At 34.3% G+C, this 17823-nt stretch overlaps 1 protein-coding gene across 1 annotated transcript in view; it reads right to left on the bottom strand.

Moving 5' to 3' along the window:
• LOC106143341 (uncharacterized) overlaps positions 1-14385 on the bottom strand; it is a 61112-nt gene extending 46727 nt beyond the window's left edge. The window contains exons 1-2 of the mRNA XM_060948973.1: positions 14301-14385; positions 3671-3708 (exon numbers count right to left, since the gene is read on the bottom strand). Coding sequence (XP_060804956.1) covers positions 3671-3708; positions 14301-14385 — 123 coding nt within the window. The remainder of the gene's footprint in view (positions 1-3670; positions 3709-14300) is intronic.
• Positions 14386-17823: the final 3438 nt, after the last annotated feature.

Genomic DNA, 17823 nt, shown 5'->3' with positions numbered 1-17823 from the left:
TTGATACTTTTTTTTATAAAAGATTTAAGTGAGTTCGACTTCAAGCCCTGGTGATAAGCAAGATGAGGCCTAAGGACGCAAGCTCAAAATAATGCCTTAAAAATTGCCATGTTGTGTGCATCGAGCAAGAGAGAGATGCGCGGGGAGGGACTTCCAAATCCTTTTTTCACAAAATATTTTTTCCACACGCGTTGCAAAACAAACAACACAAAATTACGTAATTACAGCCGGGAGAGACCATCTAGCATCTAGATGACGCCTGTGGACTAAAAGCTTTGCCATGTTTTAAGTGCATTAAGTTTCAGTGGCACAACTAAATAAAACTTGTAGCAAACAGACGGCTCGCGCAGTAATTCGATTTTAAATGCCTTTACATTTCTACTTCATTGAACACTGATGGAATTCCAGTTCCGCTGACATCTTGTGGACTTTTCCGAAATGTGGATAGGAAAAATATTTATTAAACTGTTGTCAATAGACATAATAAACAAGAAGCCATGATAGATTTTATTTTAAAGACAGTTTTTGCAGATATCCAGACGTAAAGGGAGTTAAAACGAATAAGATGTCTTACCAAATTTATGAAAAAAAGGTAAAATATTGACATCATGTCTCCTATCTCGGGCCTGCTGGAAGTTATTTCTTTTGAAATGAGCAGAATTTGTGCTGATCATTCTCGATGTTTTCTGTGTACATAAATTAGTAAATTAATATGTTGGCTCATTTTAAACTTTTGTAAATATCTAAACTAGAATTAGACGATGCTATATTAATAATATTTTTAATTTTATAATTTGTCACTACTATTATCGACACTTTCTGTGTTTATAACCTTTTTTATTTCAAAGCACCGACCAACTTCAACAAAATTTTTAGTTAAATCTCAATAGTTTTATTATGTGAATACAGAACTTAAAGTTCCTGTACATAAAGTTTACAATACATCGGCAAAACAACAAAGTCGTCACTCGACAGCAAGACGAAAGTTTATATTGTACCCGAGACCTATTGCCCGTACTCTGTTGTATTGCTTTAGTTTCTGATACGACCTGACTACCAACTATAATTGGAGTAAACTCCAATCAAATCTATATTGTTGCAATTGTAACCCTATACAGGTATAATACGAATACGAATTATATGTATTATCAGGTCAAAAGTACCCGAAACCGCCGAGCTTGTATGAAGAGAGTTATGAATGTGGACGAAGCGAAAGAAGTATGCAGAGATCGTGGCAAGTGGAAAGAGGTAGTCTCTGCCTACCCCTCCGGGAAAGAGGCGTGATTTTATGTATGTATGTATGTATGTAACCCTATACTATAGTATGGGGTTACAATATAGATTTATAGATAACTAGCTGACCCGCGCAACTTCGTTTGCGTGTATCCCGCTACTTCGACAAATACAGTCAACGCACCAACACATATTGGATACTAATTTTCAATTCACAATAACTTCTCTTTCCCTTAACCGCGTTTAAAATATTAAAATGTTTTTTGGTTTCTGTGACTCTTCTTTGATCGCCCCCCCTATCAGTTTTTGGAAAAAAGTGCTAATGGGGAGCCGCTGCCGCCGACGCGCTATTTATAGGGACGCTGCCCCCGCCGCCGCGGCCGGTCCGTACCGTGCCGCAATACTAATATCGTGATATCTCCTAAACTATATGTCTAAATAACACACTGTAAACTGCAAAAATAATCTAAATTAAATGCTCGTGATGATGAACTTACTTATTTTGATAAGGATATATGTATTATTGGTTATATCACCAGTTAAACATCACCTAACGAATTAAATGTTTTTTTAATACAGAAAAGTAGTTTTTGTGACTTAAATAAAAACATACATACATACATACATATGGTCACGTCTATATCCCTTGCGGGGTAGACAGAGCCAACAGTCTTGAAAAGACTGAATGGCCACGCTCAGCTTTTTGGCTTAATGATAGAATTGAGATTCAAATAGTGACAGGTTGCTAGCCCATCGCCTTAAAAAGAATCCCAAATTTGTAAGCCTATCCCTTAGTCGCCTTTTACGACATCCATGGGAAGGAGATGGAGTGGTCCTATTCTTTTTTGTATTGGTGCCGGGAACCACACGGCACTTTTTTAAATAAAAAAGCTGGATATATGTCATCGCGGACTTTTTTGTAGAACTAATAAAGACCAATGTTTTTGCTATACATTGTTCTTACTTGTATCCAACGGTATAAGCGGCGCACGCACAAATGCAATCTTCAATTAGATTTTTTTTCTGACTTCTTGGACATAAATCGCTATAACTCAGCTAATATAGTTTCAATGTATTTCAATTATATATAAAAACCTGTCGGAGAAAATACTCTTTCTATTAGTGAAAACCGCATCAAAATCCGTTGCGTAGTTTTAAAGTTTTATGCATACGAAGGGACTACAGACAAAATGGGCGACTTTGTTTTATACTATGTAGTGATTGAGTTGCTACACACACCAAGTACAATGTCGAAAATCAACATAATCTTAAACCACAAAATAAATAAATTAGGTATTGGTGTGCAGCAGCAAGACATAAGACTAAGCTCTGATTTTTAATTAAAGTTATTAATTATTTCAGCATATGACCACGATTCAGAAGTAAAATGTGCAACTCCTGCTGACCTCCGCGATTCTGTTAACAACAAGTCTTAACCTAGCTTACATCATGACTAAGTACTTGTGTTTCGGAACTTCCAAAATGAGAGAACATTCCGTTTTCAAAGTAAAAACTCCTGAAGTTGTTATCGAAAGAATACTACTCACCGATTTACTTTATTTTGCGCTGTAAACTTTTACTGGCCAGTAACAATTAGAACCAAAACTCAGTCGAAAAACGAATCGGGAAATCTAAATGAACGCCGCTGGCTGATGAAAAGAAAAAAAAACAGCCAAATGAAAGGCTGCCGTGAAATTGGCTGTGACGTCATTGAAGTGATCCAAAGGGGCGCTAAATTGAGTGCGATAAAACTTCAGTTCGAGTATTTTAGAAGATTGATCCGTTTTCGAAAATCTGATAGCCTGATGAGTAGACAGTGTTAACAAGTGCTGGTTGCTTTGATCGAAATGTAATATTGAAAAGAAAGGTCTCTTAAATTTTTATTAATTTTATGCTTAAATGTAATTGGAACTGATTATAATGATAGATAATAAATAATACAAAGACATCTTTTTTTTAAATAATTGTTATCTTTATAAGTTTGACCTTCGGTTAAGAAGTTAAGTAAATAAATAATACGGAGCCGTATGGTTAGACACTAGAGAAATACGATTTTAATTAGAGGTTTTACGAATAAAAATCTGTGAACCTTAAGATGGACATTGTAACAATAGTTACGAAAAATTAGAAATCATATCTCTTGCCTATTTATCTAAATGAACTTCTGCATATTATAACGTCACCCATAACGTTTGCCTATCCACCTATTTAAAATGGAACCACTTCTTTATTTTTCATGGATATTCTAAAAGAGGCTAGTAATAGGCACATTCATCTAGGTTTTCACCATGCGCCAATATGGGACTGTTAGACTCTTGCCAAGGTTCTGGTCAAAAATACCTTAAACAGAACAGCTTGCACGAAAATTATGTTTCTAGACGAAATAAATATGCAATGATGTGGTATGTGTGTATTTAGATTTTATCACAAAGCTTACCTGAGTTGAAACCGACACGGCTTGTCCGGCCACGCCAACTGAAAATAAAAAAAGTCTTATTAATTATGTGACATCTTCGTATACCGCATGGTTTCCGGCACTTTAGAATAGACCCACTCCAAATGTCGTAAAAGACAACTAAGGAATAGGCTTATAAAGTTGGGAATCCTCTTGTAGGCGATGGGCTAGCAAATATTTTCATATAACTTTATCTAATCTTCACAACAACTAACGGAAAGAGCAAAACAACTAGCACACGCAGAAAAGTAGCGAATTCTTTTCTACTTTGTCTTCAGAATTACAAAGAAAGGTGACGCAAACACGCTGAAAGATTTATAGCTCTGCGACAGGGAAATGGTAGTTATTCCACGTCGTTACCCGGACATCGCAGGCAACAATGTCAGTTAACTTGTCACAACATGTTGCTACTTGTGTGTGGAGTATTCACGAACTTTAAGTGAAGTATTTGTCTTAGTCCAGTTTGGCCAGGGGCTTCGCTCTCGAGCGAATTTCGCGATAAAAAATACCCTGTGTTAGTGTACCAAATTTAATTAAAATTAGCCCAGTACATTTTGCGAGGAAGAGTATTGTAAGGTTTCGTTATGCGAAAAATGCAGGCAACGATGTCAGTAAACTTGTCACAACATGTTGCTACTGTGTGTGGGAGTGTGTGGCTATTCACGAACTTTTGGTGATGCATTAGTCTTATATTATGAACCTTGAGGCTTCGCTCCCGTGAGATTTTTGGAATAAAAAGTACCCTATGTGTTATTCCGGATTATAATCTACTCGAAGATTGGCCAAGTAATCGCGTAACAAAAACAAAAATCAGTCTAATTAAGCACCTCTTTTCCTGGTTCAAAATAAAATTCAATCAATAAACATTGCAAAACATTGCAGTTTTCCTTAATTAAAGTGGACAACACACGTCAACGCGGTAATCGGATTTTAACTCAATTATCGCGTAGCATCACTCCGTTCTGTCAATATTTTATAGAGTCAATTTATTTTTGCTGCTGTTGAAATAAGTCTGTCTATATAAACGACCTTTTGTTATAATGAAGTAAGCACAATTGTTTGTACTTCCACTTAAAAACATTAAAGTTCAAAATAAAATTGTTACCTACGTTTTAGCAGTTTTAGCAGTCTTCTAAATGTTAACTATTATATTTCATTAGTTTTTTTTTGCTCGCGGGTTCACGTAATTTCATAGTCATATCTTGTAAAGCCGGAATTGCAGGATAAGTATCTTATGTCCTTCTTAGTGTTTGTGTCTAACTCACAATAAAGGTCAAAAAATTATAAAATTTGGTAAAGAATTTGTGGCGTGAATAAGACACAATGAAATAAACTCGATGTTGCTTTGAAAACTACAGGGGATCATGTAAGTATATAACTTATCGATAATATAAATTTTATATTTATACCTCCTGGAGGTATTTTTATGTACAAAATATATTTCATAGAACTTGAACCGCAAACGTGTCACTTATATTTATAGAAAGGATAACAATGTTATAAATAAATTCTAGTCGCTTTTATCCTGAGTTCTAGTAATAGGAATAGAAAGGTCACATCACATAACCCAGTGAGCCTCGGTAACCCTTTACCAAGCAGAATCCTAACCAACGGGGTCACTGAACTGAAAAATGGTTCACCAAAAATATTCACGAAATTCTTCTATGTTGCTGACTTTTTGCATGACCACTGATAAAAGTATACTTTCTAGTTTTTAACCCTTGCGTTATTGATGTCTTTTTCCATTGAATGGTGGTTTGAAGTGTTCTTATGTTTATTTTTAGTACGTCTTTGTTTGATAGAAATTGGTCCAAGCTGACCGCCATCACAAAATGTCAGATTACATAATATTTTGTCACAATATAAGGGCTTGGCATATTTATATTTATTCACATGTGAGTGAAGGAAAAGCATTGAGGGGCATGCCCCTCAATGCTTTTCCTTTAAATATTTCACGCTACAACACCAGTTATAAATTGTTTCCATTTATATGCATATCAAGCTGATGAGCATTTTGGTAAATATCAATTAAATTACGGCTTACGTAAATCATTGTGAAGCTAAATCCTGTTGGTAGATATGTGCGCTTCAAATAACATGGATATTTATTTATGAGATTTAAATATTCCAAAATCAAAAATGCTAGAACATCAGCAAAGCTGCAGAAAATAGGTAGCAAGACACCGGAGGGGCTTCTTTATTTAAATCTCCAGAGGCTGGCGTGCAAGAATACTGAGAAAAGAGAGTAACTACCGCCGTGGGGACTCGCCACGTATCCTGCGAAGTAGAGAAATATGTTGGTTTGTAGATAATTTGAAAATAAATTATCAAAAATTCACACTTTCCTTGAAAATCAAGAAACAGAGACGCGGGGAAGGGATTCTAGACTTTAGAGCGGTCTCGATTGAAGAATTTGCTAATCGAGAGGCTTTGATTAGGGATATCCCACTTAATGCCTATGTAGGGCAACAATAAAATAACTAAGTACCTAATAATAGTAATAATCTTTCTAAGTAGTTGTTGTTTAGCAATACTCATGTGAATTCAAAACGTGCAGAACACACTCGAGCTAACTGGATTGCAGTGCACTTTACTTTGATTGCATTAGAGAGAACTCCCTTAGCTCAGGCTAGCCTGCGGTTTCGCTCGCCCAGTTGATTTCGTTTACTTTTAGGGTTAGTTTGGTTAGTTGCACGGTGGAACGTTAGTGAAATAGGTAGTCTTAAAAATTTACTTTTTAATACAGTTAAAATTTTGTTAAAGTTACATTTTCAAAGATTAAAACAAAAATAAAATAAAACATGTGAAATTAACCAAATTAATTCTTAAATGAAATAAATATAGGTACAAGGGAAAAAATACCGTTTGAGTACTAGGCCCGAGAGATGTCTCTCGCGCTAAGCTAAATTTAATAGATTTTTAGCTTAAATTGAACATCATAAGTATTTTAAGTGATATGGATATCCCGATATGGGTATTCCAATCGTCCGAATAATTTCTTTTAATTGCTTATTTTCTTTATTGTACAAGATACAATCTGTGTCAGTCTACCACAGCATGGTATGTAAACAAAAAAAAAAATAATAAATCTGTTTTATTGTAGCACTATGTCAACGAAGTAAATGAAATTGTACAGCGGAAACAGTATTACTCCAAAGTCACGTTGAATACTCTATCTCCGTACCACTAAGCTATATCAGGCCTTAATCTATTTAACAGTGTTCAATACAACTTAAATTGTTCCGAACAACTTGGGAATAGAGCCTCCGGAGAGCTACCGAAGCTATAAGTACACAGTATAAATTATAGAAGGAAATACTTGACTCTTTTTTTGGTATTATTTATGTGATTAAATTTGTTATACAGAAGTTTTAGGCAATTCAAAATATGACCACTGTATATCTTTTCCATATGAAGAATGACATAAGAGTTCACAGAAATAATATGACATTCCTAAAACTAAAAATATGTTTCACAGATTGAATTTCTTTTGCGGCCATGTTTACCAACGACTTTTTGCTGAGTTTTGCACATAAACTTACCGGATTTTAGCGGATGCTTTTAACGGTGAGGGAAAATATGAGTAATCATTCTCTAAAAAGGATAAGGTTCCTCTGAAAAGTTTGCGAAGGAAAGACGAGAGTGAGTTTGTATGAAACCTAACTTGACCTATCTGAAAAGCTACGAGGACAGTTTGAGTTATTTATTTTTTTAAACTTTATGCACGTAAAATTTACAACAGGTGGACTTAATGCCACAAGGCATTCTCTCCTCTTTCTTCTTCTTTCTGGCCAGTCGAACCTTTGGACGAAACAGAGATGGATGTACATATATATGTATGAAATTACCTCGAAAAACACCTATTCTTAATTAAGTGTTTGTCTATTCACGAGTATTTTTATTGTTCCCATTGTCTGCCAGGGCTGAGTTAAATTGGATCTATTTTTTTAAATGAACGATTCAGTTAACCACTCACGATCCCATTCCAAACAGCATGGAATACTAATGAAAGTAATTGAAATCCAGTCTTTATTGTTATTGAAATTAAAGCTATAAATGAATGCGGTTTGTGTAATTCTATTTAAATTGTTCAAAAGTTTTGACATTAAAAATAATGTATGTGATTCCTAATACATATTTTCCATGAATAGCAAAGTTTCTACACTCGTTTTATATTTTAATATTTGTTTGTTGGCTATGATTTCAGCATTTAAATTAAGTAAAATACTTAATTTAGACCAAATTTTTTCAGGCAGAGGTGTAATCATAGTTCACATAGTTTATAAAATACGAAAACATATTTTACAATTTTAATCCTATAATGTTTTGTCAGTGTTTTGCTAACGGAGACAATATTTTACCTTTATGAAGCTGAAAGCAGGTTTAATGCATTTTCGCTTAGCACAATGCTCACAGCTGCCCGCATCAGGATTATTTACTTTGAAAGCGTATTTATATTACTAACTAAACGTCGCCATCCATAATTTATACACTAACATTACAAACATGTTTTCGTTTAAATAGCTAATACAATAAATTCTAACAATCTTTGTAAGTATCCAACAGCTTGATCAAATCTTACTAATGACGCCCATCGAAGTCGTGTTATGGAACATTTGTCATATGTATATGTTGGCTGAAATCAGTATATTAACATACCGCGAATTTATCTTTAAAGGGGCAAACAGAGAACATGACTGAAAGCGTGGTCTCTGAGTCTTTCAGCCGGATGGCTTAGTTCTCAAATAAATGCTAGATGGATGGAATGTTTCGGTTCAAAGGTTACAAAGAATTTTCATTAAAGCAACCTGTCACTATTTCTGAATTTTAATTGCGGCGTTAACCCTAGAGTCTTGCAACTCTGACTATCTCGTAAGGTGCCCCTTTCGAGATAGTCAGAGTTGCATGAATTGTATTAACATACATGAAATCACTTTTCCAGAGAGGTATGGGAAGTATAGTCACAAAGTTACGTTATTCACTACGGGAGCCGGAAGGCGAAAAGAGGAGAGAAATAATCAAATTTAAAATACTATATTATAGAAATAAAATGAAAAATATTTGACAATAAAGAACATAAAGAAAGTTGCCTACAGATATCTTAACATACCTAAGTGTATAATGTAAGTACAAAAAGAAGAAAGATTTAAATTAAGCTTTCAATTAACAAACAAGTACCATTCTAACCTCCAATTTTTCCTATTCATCCAGATTCATTATCATTTCTATTATTCTTCGCACACCTATCAACGTGCAATGCCACCCCTCTAGGCAACGAAGCTTATGATTAATGTTTGAACATTCCATTGACCCATGATGATTGATGATCAAAATTTTTCATTTGCCGTATAAGAGCCTTAAGCAATAAATCCCGTTTATTTTCCTTCCCGTGAGAATTCCGGAAAATCCTCACTTAGCACCCCTAGATAACAAAGAGTAAGTACATGCCGGATTCCACGGACCTGTGCGTTGTTATGTCAGTCAATTTTTGTTAGTGTCTTTTATGTGCTTTTTTCTAAAGGTTGGCTGGTAAAAAACTGATTATGAGTGTAAATAAGTTAACCTCATATAAACTAAATTACCTTAATAAAGTTTTAAATAAATAAATAGATATATTTCGTTTGATAAGAAAAACCTGATCATTCCCATTGTCGCGGGAACTTCGGCAAATCTGTTATTTTTCATAAAAAATCTTCGTGCAAAATGTTGTGTTTTAGGACCCGGTAAAGGCTACTATGGGTTGCGTCATTGCCCCTTTTTTATTTAGCAATATGCCTTCACTCATAAATTTAGTTCCATTTAAGTATTTTAACTTCAAAAGACGATAAAATGGATTTTGTAAGTTGGTTTTCCAATTTCCTACACCAAAGGGTCAAGTTTATTCACTTCTGTTAATTTACTTCAGCCATTCATAAAATTAATTTATTTCTCTTTGAACAAAAGATACATATATTACGAACCGTCGAATTGCAAGAGTAATAACTGTTTTATTAATTTTATTGTTCTGAACTTTTTAAATCATTGAAACCGTAGGACACATACATAAAATCACGCCTCTTTCCCGGAGGGGTAGACGGAGAGTTCACATTTTCACTTTCCACGATCCCTGCATACTTCTTGTTTTATTACCTCTTATTTCACATTAACATATTTAAACGTGGTAAAACTGGAAATTGAAAATAGAACTTGTATGAAAACATTGACAAATGTAGATCAAAATGATCTGCGCAATGAAAGATGAGCAAATGAAATAAGCAGGAACCATTGCAAGTGGAAATAATTATATTAAATAATTTATATTTTTTTACTTTATGTATGTTTTTTTACCAAAGGGAAATGCTCATATTATGTGCGTTACTACTCTCTACTCTACTTTTCATTATTTATAATATTAGTGGCAAGTGGAAAGATGTAGTTTCTGCCTCCCCCTTCGGGAATTAGGTATGCTTACGTAAAATACGGTAAACTAGTACATGCGTGATGTAAAAAACTTATGTTATTTCCTAAGCGAAAATTGATACTCGTATATTTCTCCTGAAGCAAATGCGAATGCTAACACCATTTATAACTTTTTCTCCAACACAATGCCTCACATTGCGGTGGACAATCAATTCAATTGAATTTTCTGTACATCTGGAGCTCGGAAACTGAAATTCACACAATACGTCTTGTATAACCCAACCTGACCCCTAACTCAAAGGGATTACTGCCACGGGAAATTGAAAGGGTTTCAAAAACTACAATGTACCGTAAAGCCTGCGTTTAAAGTTGAAATTGCAGTAGAAAATTGAATTTGCTGGACGTCTAACATCAGTTTCGCATCGGCTTTTAGCGAAAAAGAGTGGGAGCTTCAATCCTGGATACAATAGTAGCTGTTCTAATGGATATTATGTTTGTAATCCAATATTTACAAACTCAAGGGCAAAGTTAAGTTGTCAAAATCAGGACAGTTCTGGAAAAAAATATTATAATTAATTTGTATAAATGAGTGATATAGTTATATGTTTATTGAAAGTTGTACAATATTTAACTGAAATCTATCCATAACACACAAATATCACGTCTTTATTTCTTACGGGGAAGATGTAACCAAAAGTCATAAGACTTAGGGCACATGTAGCAAAGTCAGGCATGTAGGTTTCCTTCCTGGCTTTAGTCCCGGTTGCATCCTCGCCTCTCTGAGAGAGGAGCCGGGGGTATGCCTTTGACCATGGATCGTAGATTGGGTAAGTCAAACCGACTCCCATCTGACCTCTGCAATCTATGCAGGCAGGTAAACCTAACCCATATTGGATCCATGGTTACACATCCAGTTACCTGAATGTGCAGGTTTCCCTAACGATGTTTTCCCTCACCGTAAGAGCGTAGGTAATCTCAAGTAGGTACTCGTAAATAAAAGTTCTTTGAAACTGATCCTATCGAACCAAAACTATTAATATATAATAGCCCTGAAACTATTCAGATAATAAATTTCAAACTTAAGGGATACGGATGTGAATTAATAATGAATTATTAATATTTAAAGGACTCGAACCGCTGAAATGGATAGCTGTCAAAACAAGTTTGTGGGTAGCCGGGTGTCTTTGAAATACCTACACACTTTAATCAGAAACTTGTACTTGCTAACAGGTATTAAACTTAATACCTATATTGAGTTTCGTCCTTTTTTATTTATCCTTCCAATAAATTGAATTAATGTATTAAAGAATCAAAAAAAAGTATTCTATGAAACCGATAAATGATTTTTCTATCGTTAATGTTGGTTTTAGAACTAAGAGTATTGTAGGTAACATATTTTCAGCTTTAGTATTCATGCCTTAAAAAATATAAATACTTTTGTAACAGTGAAATGGTAATAATACCTCAGGTTAAAGGTTCATTTCATTTCATGTTCAATTCATATAAGCTCCGTTAATATTTAGAACGAAAGAGAAATAAAATCAATGTATTTTTCTTATTCGGCTATGAAATTGTAGCGTATTCGTTACAAGGTGTAAAAATATTTAGTTCATCTTTATTTTTGTTGACTCAACCTTTTCATTCTCTTTCCAAGGAACTTACGACCCAAACGCTAAATCTACAGACCAGAACTAAGCCAAGGAAAGAATGTTAAAATTTTAGGCGGACGAAGTCGTGGGCATCAGCTAGTAGGTAGCTTATGTTTTTACTCTCACGCGAACTTTGTTCATAACCACACTATGTAGATATATGACAATAGCAATGTTATACATATTGAAACGCAAAAGTTAAAAATTACTTACAAAAAAATTTAATTCTTCCGTAGGAATAAAATTCAGTCCTTTCACAATGAAAATTAATTACAAAAGCAAAGATTATTTAACGACTCAACAGGTTTTGTGGACAAACTTCAATCAAATCTAAAATTAATTTATTATAAATGTTGAGAACTTTGAAATAATAATTTACTGCTCGCTGAGACTGATCATTATGTTGAAAGTTAGGATTTTGTTATTGAATTTAGTGGGATATCAAGCGGAATATAACTGGTAAAACCAGTTACGCAAGTCTAAGAGGCCTTTCAATTTTCTGAATTTTTTTTTTTAAGTAAGAATAATCAATTTTGTTAGTTGAATAAGTTGAACCATTTCCTAGGAGCAAATGTTGCATTATATAATTTAAGAAAGTACTTCATAAATATAAATAAAAGTTTCCATTCCAGCATCACTAAGTCAAAATCAAAATCATTATTTTGTTTTCAAAGATTTTTCATTCTAATATATTAGTAAGTATTTGTCAAAAAGCTAACTACCTAAGCACTTAACCTCTCTGAGGCTAGCGTCTCCTTCAAAGCACAGAACGGAATGCTCTTTAAAACGGACACAGAATCTCTTTAAAGAACAGAATACTTCGTATCGGACACCCTCCCCGAAATAAGTTTCAAACATTTTCACTTTAAGGGAAAACCGAGACGTTTAGCTATAGTAGTGAGAAATTGCGATGAAGAAGATGAGAGAAAGTGATAAATTATAACTACGTCATACTCAGTGCAGCGGAGTACCCGGCTCCATTAGCCGTGGTCCGGGCGCTAATCACCCGGATGTTCTGCAATATCCGGGTAGACGCTATTAGGCTCAATTCATGCTGAGATGGCAGCAGCCTAGTACTTATGGTGTTTCACATTAAATAGGAAAAATTAAATAACTTCAAAGTATCATTTTTATGTTTGTGTGTGTCTAACTTCAAAGCGTGGACCGCCATTTACGGATTGATGTAATTCAAAGGAGCACACACACACATGTCATATCATTAGACTTTTGAGGTAGAAGAAATGTGGCCTGAGTCTAGTGACTTTATCATTAGACTTGGGTCACATTTAGCTGGAAAACTTAATAATGGAAGCGAGTTTCCAAGGAGCTTGTGTTTGAATAGATTGAATTGAATAGATAGTAGTTAGATGATTCCCTAATTTCAGAAATTACTCCTAACATTGCTAAAATTACAATAAATACCACATACAAATAAAGTCTTAGTGGTATTTACTTTTACCGTTCCCTTAAATAAGTTTAAAATAGTACCTAAATAAAATGTAATATAACCGTTATAAACCTTGTGAAAACGTTTCTCGAGAATATTCGTTTATAGTCAATAAGACTACAGGAAGAGCCATCAACCGTTTACTTCGACGCGGGATCGGAATGAGCCCGAACAGGATATTACAAGTTGGGGCGAAGGGTGATTCGTAGTTACTAAAATTGAGTTTACTTATACCTCTGGGAATGTATGAAACTAAACTGTCACTAAACTTATGTTGGCAGTGTATGTTTGACCTTATTTCTGGCGTTAAAAGGAATAGTTATGAGTATGCGTAAATTATGAAAGGATTTCTATCGGTATGACGAACAAAGATCACAGGTTGAACCAGGTGTATTATTAAAAAAAATTGCTGTAGCTTTGCCGGCGTGAATTTAGCGCCATCTACTAAAAGCAACGAATAGGTAATATTGTTTTGGTGCTACATTTAAGCTAATATTATGATTGCCAAAATTTGTAATGATATGTGTATGTGTGTTTGTGTTTGTTATTTTTTTTAACTAAGTAACTACGGATTTTACATAAAACATAATACAAAAAAATTTAGACAATGGAATAATATTATAAGTTAAAATTTACAGAGATTTAAGGCGGACGAAGTCAACAGCTACATATTAACTATTTTTGTAAATAAACCCAATATTATCATTCTACACTATCTTTGCTTCCAACATCAAAGAGCTTTTAGTCGCTCTAAACTACTAAAACGCGCATTGTGAATAATTACACAGAATCTATGAACTTTTGTTAGAAGCTCAGACAAAGAACTTTGTACGGGTTAATTAGTGACTTCAGTATACGTCGATAAACTGCTTACGCTGCAAGGATAGCAGAGTAACTAACAACTATGAACCTACGAGTATTATAACATTTTTTTTTCTAGCTAATGCGGTAAAAATTACAGCACACGTACAAAAATTTTATCACACCTATTTCTCGGAGGGGTGGAGAGGTAGGGAGAGAGGGGCAGAGACTACATCTTTTTACTTGCAACGAATCCTGCATACTTCTTTTGCTTCATATACATTCGTAAGTTACTTCATGCCAGCTCGTCAGTTACGGGTACCCTTGAACTTATCTTTCGCCAGAACGTCCAGAATTTGATCAAGGTACGTTCGTTGGTTCACTAAAATTTCACGCGCCATTACTTCTAAAATGCAGTTTTATGTTATAACATAACTATACTTATAGAACTCATTTTCGTAAAATTTGCTAACAGATCTGTGTGCTTTCACTTGTTTTTTGTAGCACTATGTTTTATTATATATATAATATTTTTGGTCTCATCATATAGATATTAGGTGATTTCTTGAAAAAATAGGTAGTTTCCAAACATTTTGCTATAATCACTTTCCTACAGTTTTCAAAGTGATTTTTAATCCCGTATTACACCGCTGTCGTACAACCATAGCGTTTCAGTTGCAAAAGAAGAAGTTTAGTGACGCCATGTTAGTCCTTTCCAGGGATAAGACGCTGGAACTAACACCAAGGGTATGATGATGAAAAAAAAATTTTAGTAACAGTCTTCGAAGCAAGTGAAGAAAGAAAAGGGGCTGCAAAGGAAAAAGAATTAAATCATCAGCATATAATGTATCCAGAATACGCTGTCCAGAACGTGAACGATACGAAACACGGCAGAATATTTTGTTTGTTTTCTCTCGCAATTTGATATGTTGCCAAGTCAACATAAATATGTGGGAATTTTTGTTGTAAGCAACCTTATTGCGAGGTATGACAGCCGTGAAGCAGATTCAATATATTTTATTAGGAATTTTGAGTAAGTTGCCAACATGGAATTACATATCGTTTTATCAATATAAAATATAAAGGGAAAGAACGCTTTTCTTCATTTTTCTACGATCCATCTCAAATACTATACATCGATCTACACAACTTACCTACATATTTTATGAACATACATACATATAATCACGCTTATATCCCTTGCGGAGATCTTAAAAAGACTGATAGGCCATGTTCAGCTATTTGTCTTTAAGATAAAATTGAGATTCAAATAGTGACAGATTGCTGTCCCATCGCCTAAAAGACAAATCCCAAGGCTTATGGTTATGTACGAGTGTGTGCGCACAAAGTACTATAATTAATGTCAGAGCCAATCGAACGATAACAACACAACTGAAGTAAGTTTAATTCATCATCTACTATTTCATTTCGCTACTTTTGACTTAGATGTTCACCACGTTTCAATGCCTTTGAATTATTCTGCGTAAAATTCAGTGAAAATAAATTCGTTTAAAACTTTACGACAAGGAGTAAAAAGGTAATAAAAGGTGAAAAGTGATAAACAAGGGTAAGTGATTGTCCTTTAAAACTTTTTCATTATGATTCGCGTACAGTGTTGAATAATGCATGTATTAATGCTATGATTTCTTTAAGAAAAATATCTCTAATTCGAAGACTGATTTGTGATATACTGAAAGTTAGTAGGTAAAATAATTACAAAATTAAGTATTATCCATGCTACTTTATTTTATTATGTTCTAAATTTTAAAATAATAATTATATTTAAAAAATATAAATCCAGTAAAATATATAACGTAGGGTTATGAACTATCGGTCTGTAACACCGTGCGCAAGTATTATGTGTCATAATAATTTTCGCGAGTATAGGAAGGTTAAAATATATCCAAAGAAATTAAGTGTTTTTAAGAAACGCGAAGGGTTTACAAAACAGGAACTCTAAGCGGTGCGCCAGCCTAACTCAAGGACGGCTTGTTTGGTATAGTGGTAGAGTTTTCGCCTCTGAGGCTCAGACCCAGGTTCAAATCCTAGCCAGGGCATGATGCAAAATTAACATTTTTTTAAATATGTATTTAGAAAAAGAAATGAATTTTGTATTAAAACTAGCGGTCTGCCCCGAATAAAAATTCTTATTGATTATAAATTAGAAAAATAGCTAGTATTTTATAAATTTCACCTTTTGAACGTAACGATGTATTAAAGTAGCAAATTTTCGGCAAATTCCAATATGTGAAAATATACGCAAATGAGCATAATAAAATATACGTTAGCTTAATGCTAACGTATAGACGTCGCATAGACCATTAAAATTCTGAGTGGAATTTCATAGAATGAATTATTAATTGAACCAATTTGCCGTTGACGTCGTTTTCATTTAAATATTTTAACTCTTAAAATATTTTTATAATTTAATCTATTTAAATCAGCCAAAAATAAAATCTCCACTTATAATTCAACACAAAATATGGTACGTACGCTCACAACCCAACGTCTTATAAAAAAAGGTTAGCCGATTTAAAAAAAAAAAACTAAGAGCCAAACCTACGAAAGGAATTTAATTTAGGGTACAGTTTCAATCTCATTCGTTTTTCTAAAGTTTAACCATACGATTCTCAATCCTTCTCCCCTTTAATCTTCACTCTACACAAGGCTGCTATAAATATTTACGAGACGATAACGGAGCCGATATTGGGAAATATTAAGTGCGTATAAAGGAGCTGTGGGAATGGAAATTTGGGAAAACTGGCTGTAATGGATTCAGGGGAGACGGCGATTAGTTTGTGTCCAATTTTCTTGAACAATGGCATTTTGAGTTAAGAAGATTGTGTGTAGGTACGAGTAGGTTTGATTTCTAAGGAATAGGTAATCGGATACTTTCTGTAGATAAGCGGTACCTACAGATCAAGTTCTCCATACAAAATCACGTCTCTTTCCCAGAGTGGTAGGCAGAGACTACACCTTTCTACCACTTGCTACGATTACCATTTATACGATACCATTACATACTTCTTTAACTTCATCATAATTCATCAGGTTTTTCATGCAAGCTCATCAGCAATCTATCCTTAACGGACCCTACGCTCCAAACGGCGGCGGAGGGTACAATTGAGATGACAGTCACTGCCTACCCTGCTGTAAGGGGCGTCACCATACGTCTCTATATTAATTTCCAATAATATACATACATATAATATTGGAAATGTTACGTCTACGTCTATATCCCTTGCGAGGTAGACAGAGCCAACAGTCTTGAAAAGACTGTTGGGCCACGTTCAGCTTTAAGATAGAATTGAGATTTAAACAGTAACAGGTTGCTAGCCCATCATCTCAAAGAAAAATCCCAAGTTTATAAGCCAACCCCTTAGTCGCCTTTTACGACATCCATGGGAGAAAGATAGAGTGGTCCTATTCTTTTTTCTATTGGTGCCGGGAATCCCCAATTCCCACGCAAAGAAATTCAGGGGAAACACTAGTTCATGTTTTCAAGAAAGGTTATCTGAATTTCGGTTATTACCATAAAAGAACTTCATAAACGTCAAATGACCCATTCAACTTTAATGCTAACTTAAAACGAGAGTGGTTCGTAACATTTTCAAATTACATTGCTGTTTTGTAGGAGCATACATACTTACATATAGTCACGTCTATATCCCTTGCGGGGTAGACCGAGCAAACAGTCTTCGAAAAACTGAAAAGCCACGTTTGGCTGTATGGCTTCATGATGCTTTGCAGGAAACGAAGAAAAAATTTATTGTAAAAGGAAGATTTCGTCAGGAAATGTATAGATAAAATTATTTTATGTTTTATGTTGCAATTTCATG

This window comes from Amyelois transitella, chromosome 17 (genome assembly GCF_032362555.1).
Source record: "Amyelois transitella isolate CPQ chromosome 17, ilAmyTran1.1, whole genome shotgun sequence".
Lineage (NCBI taxonomy): Eukaryota > Metazoa > Arthropoda > Insecta > Lepidoptera > Pyralidae > Amyelois > Amyelois transitella.
This window is presented reverse-complemented; position numbering and strand designations above follow the sequence as displayed.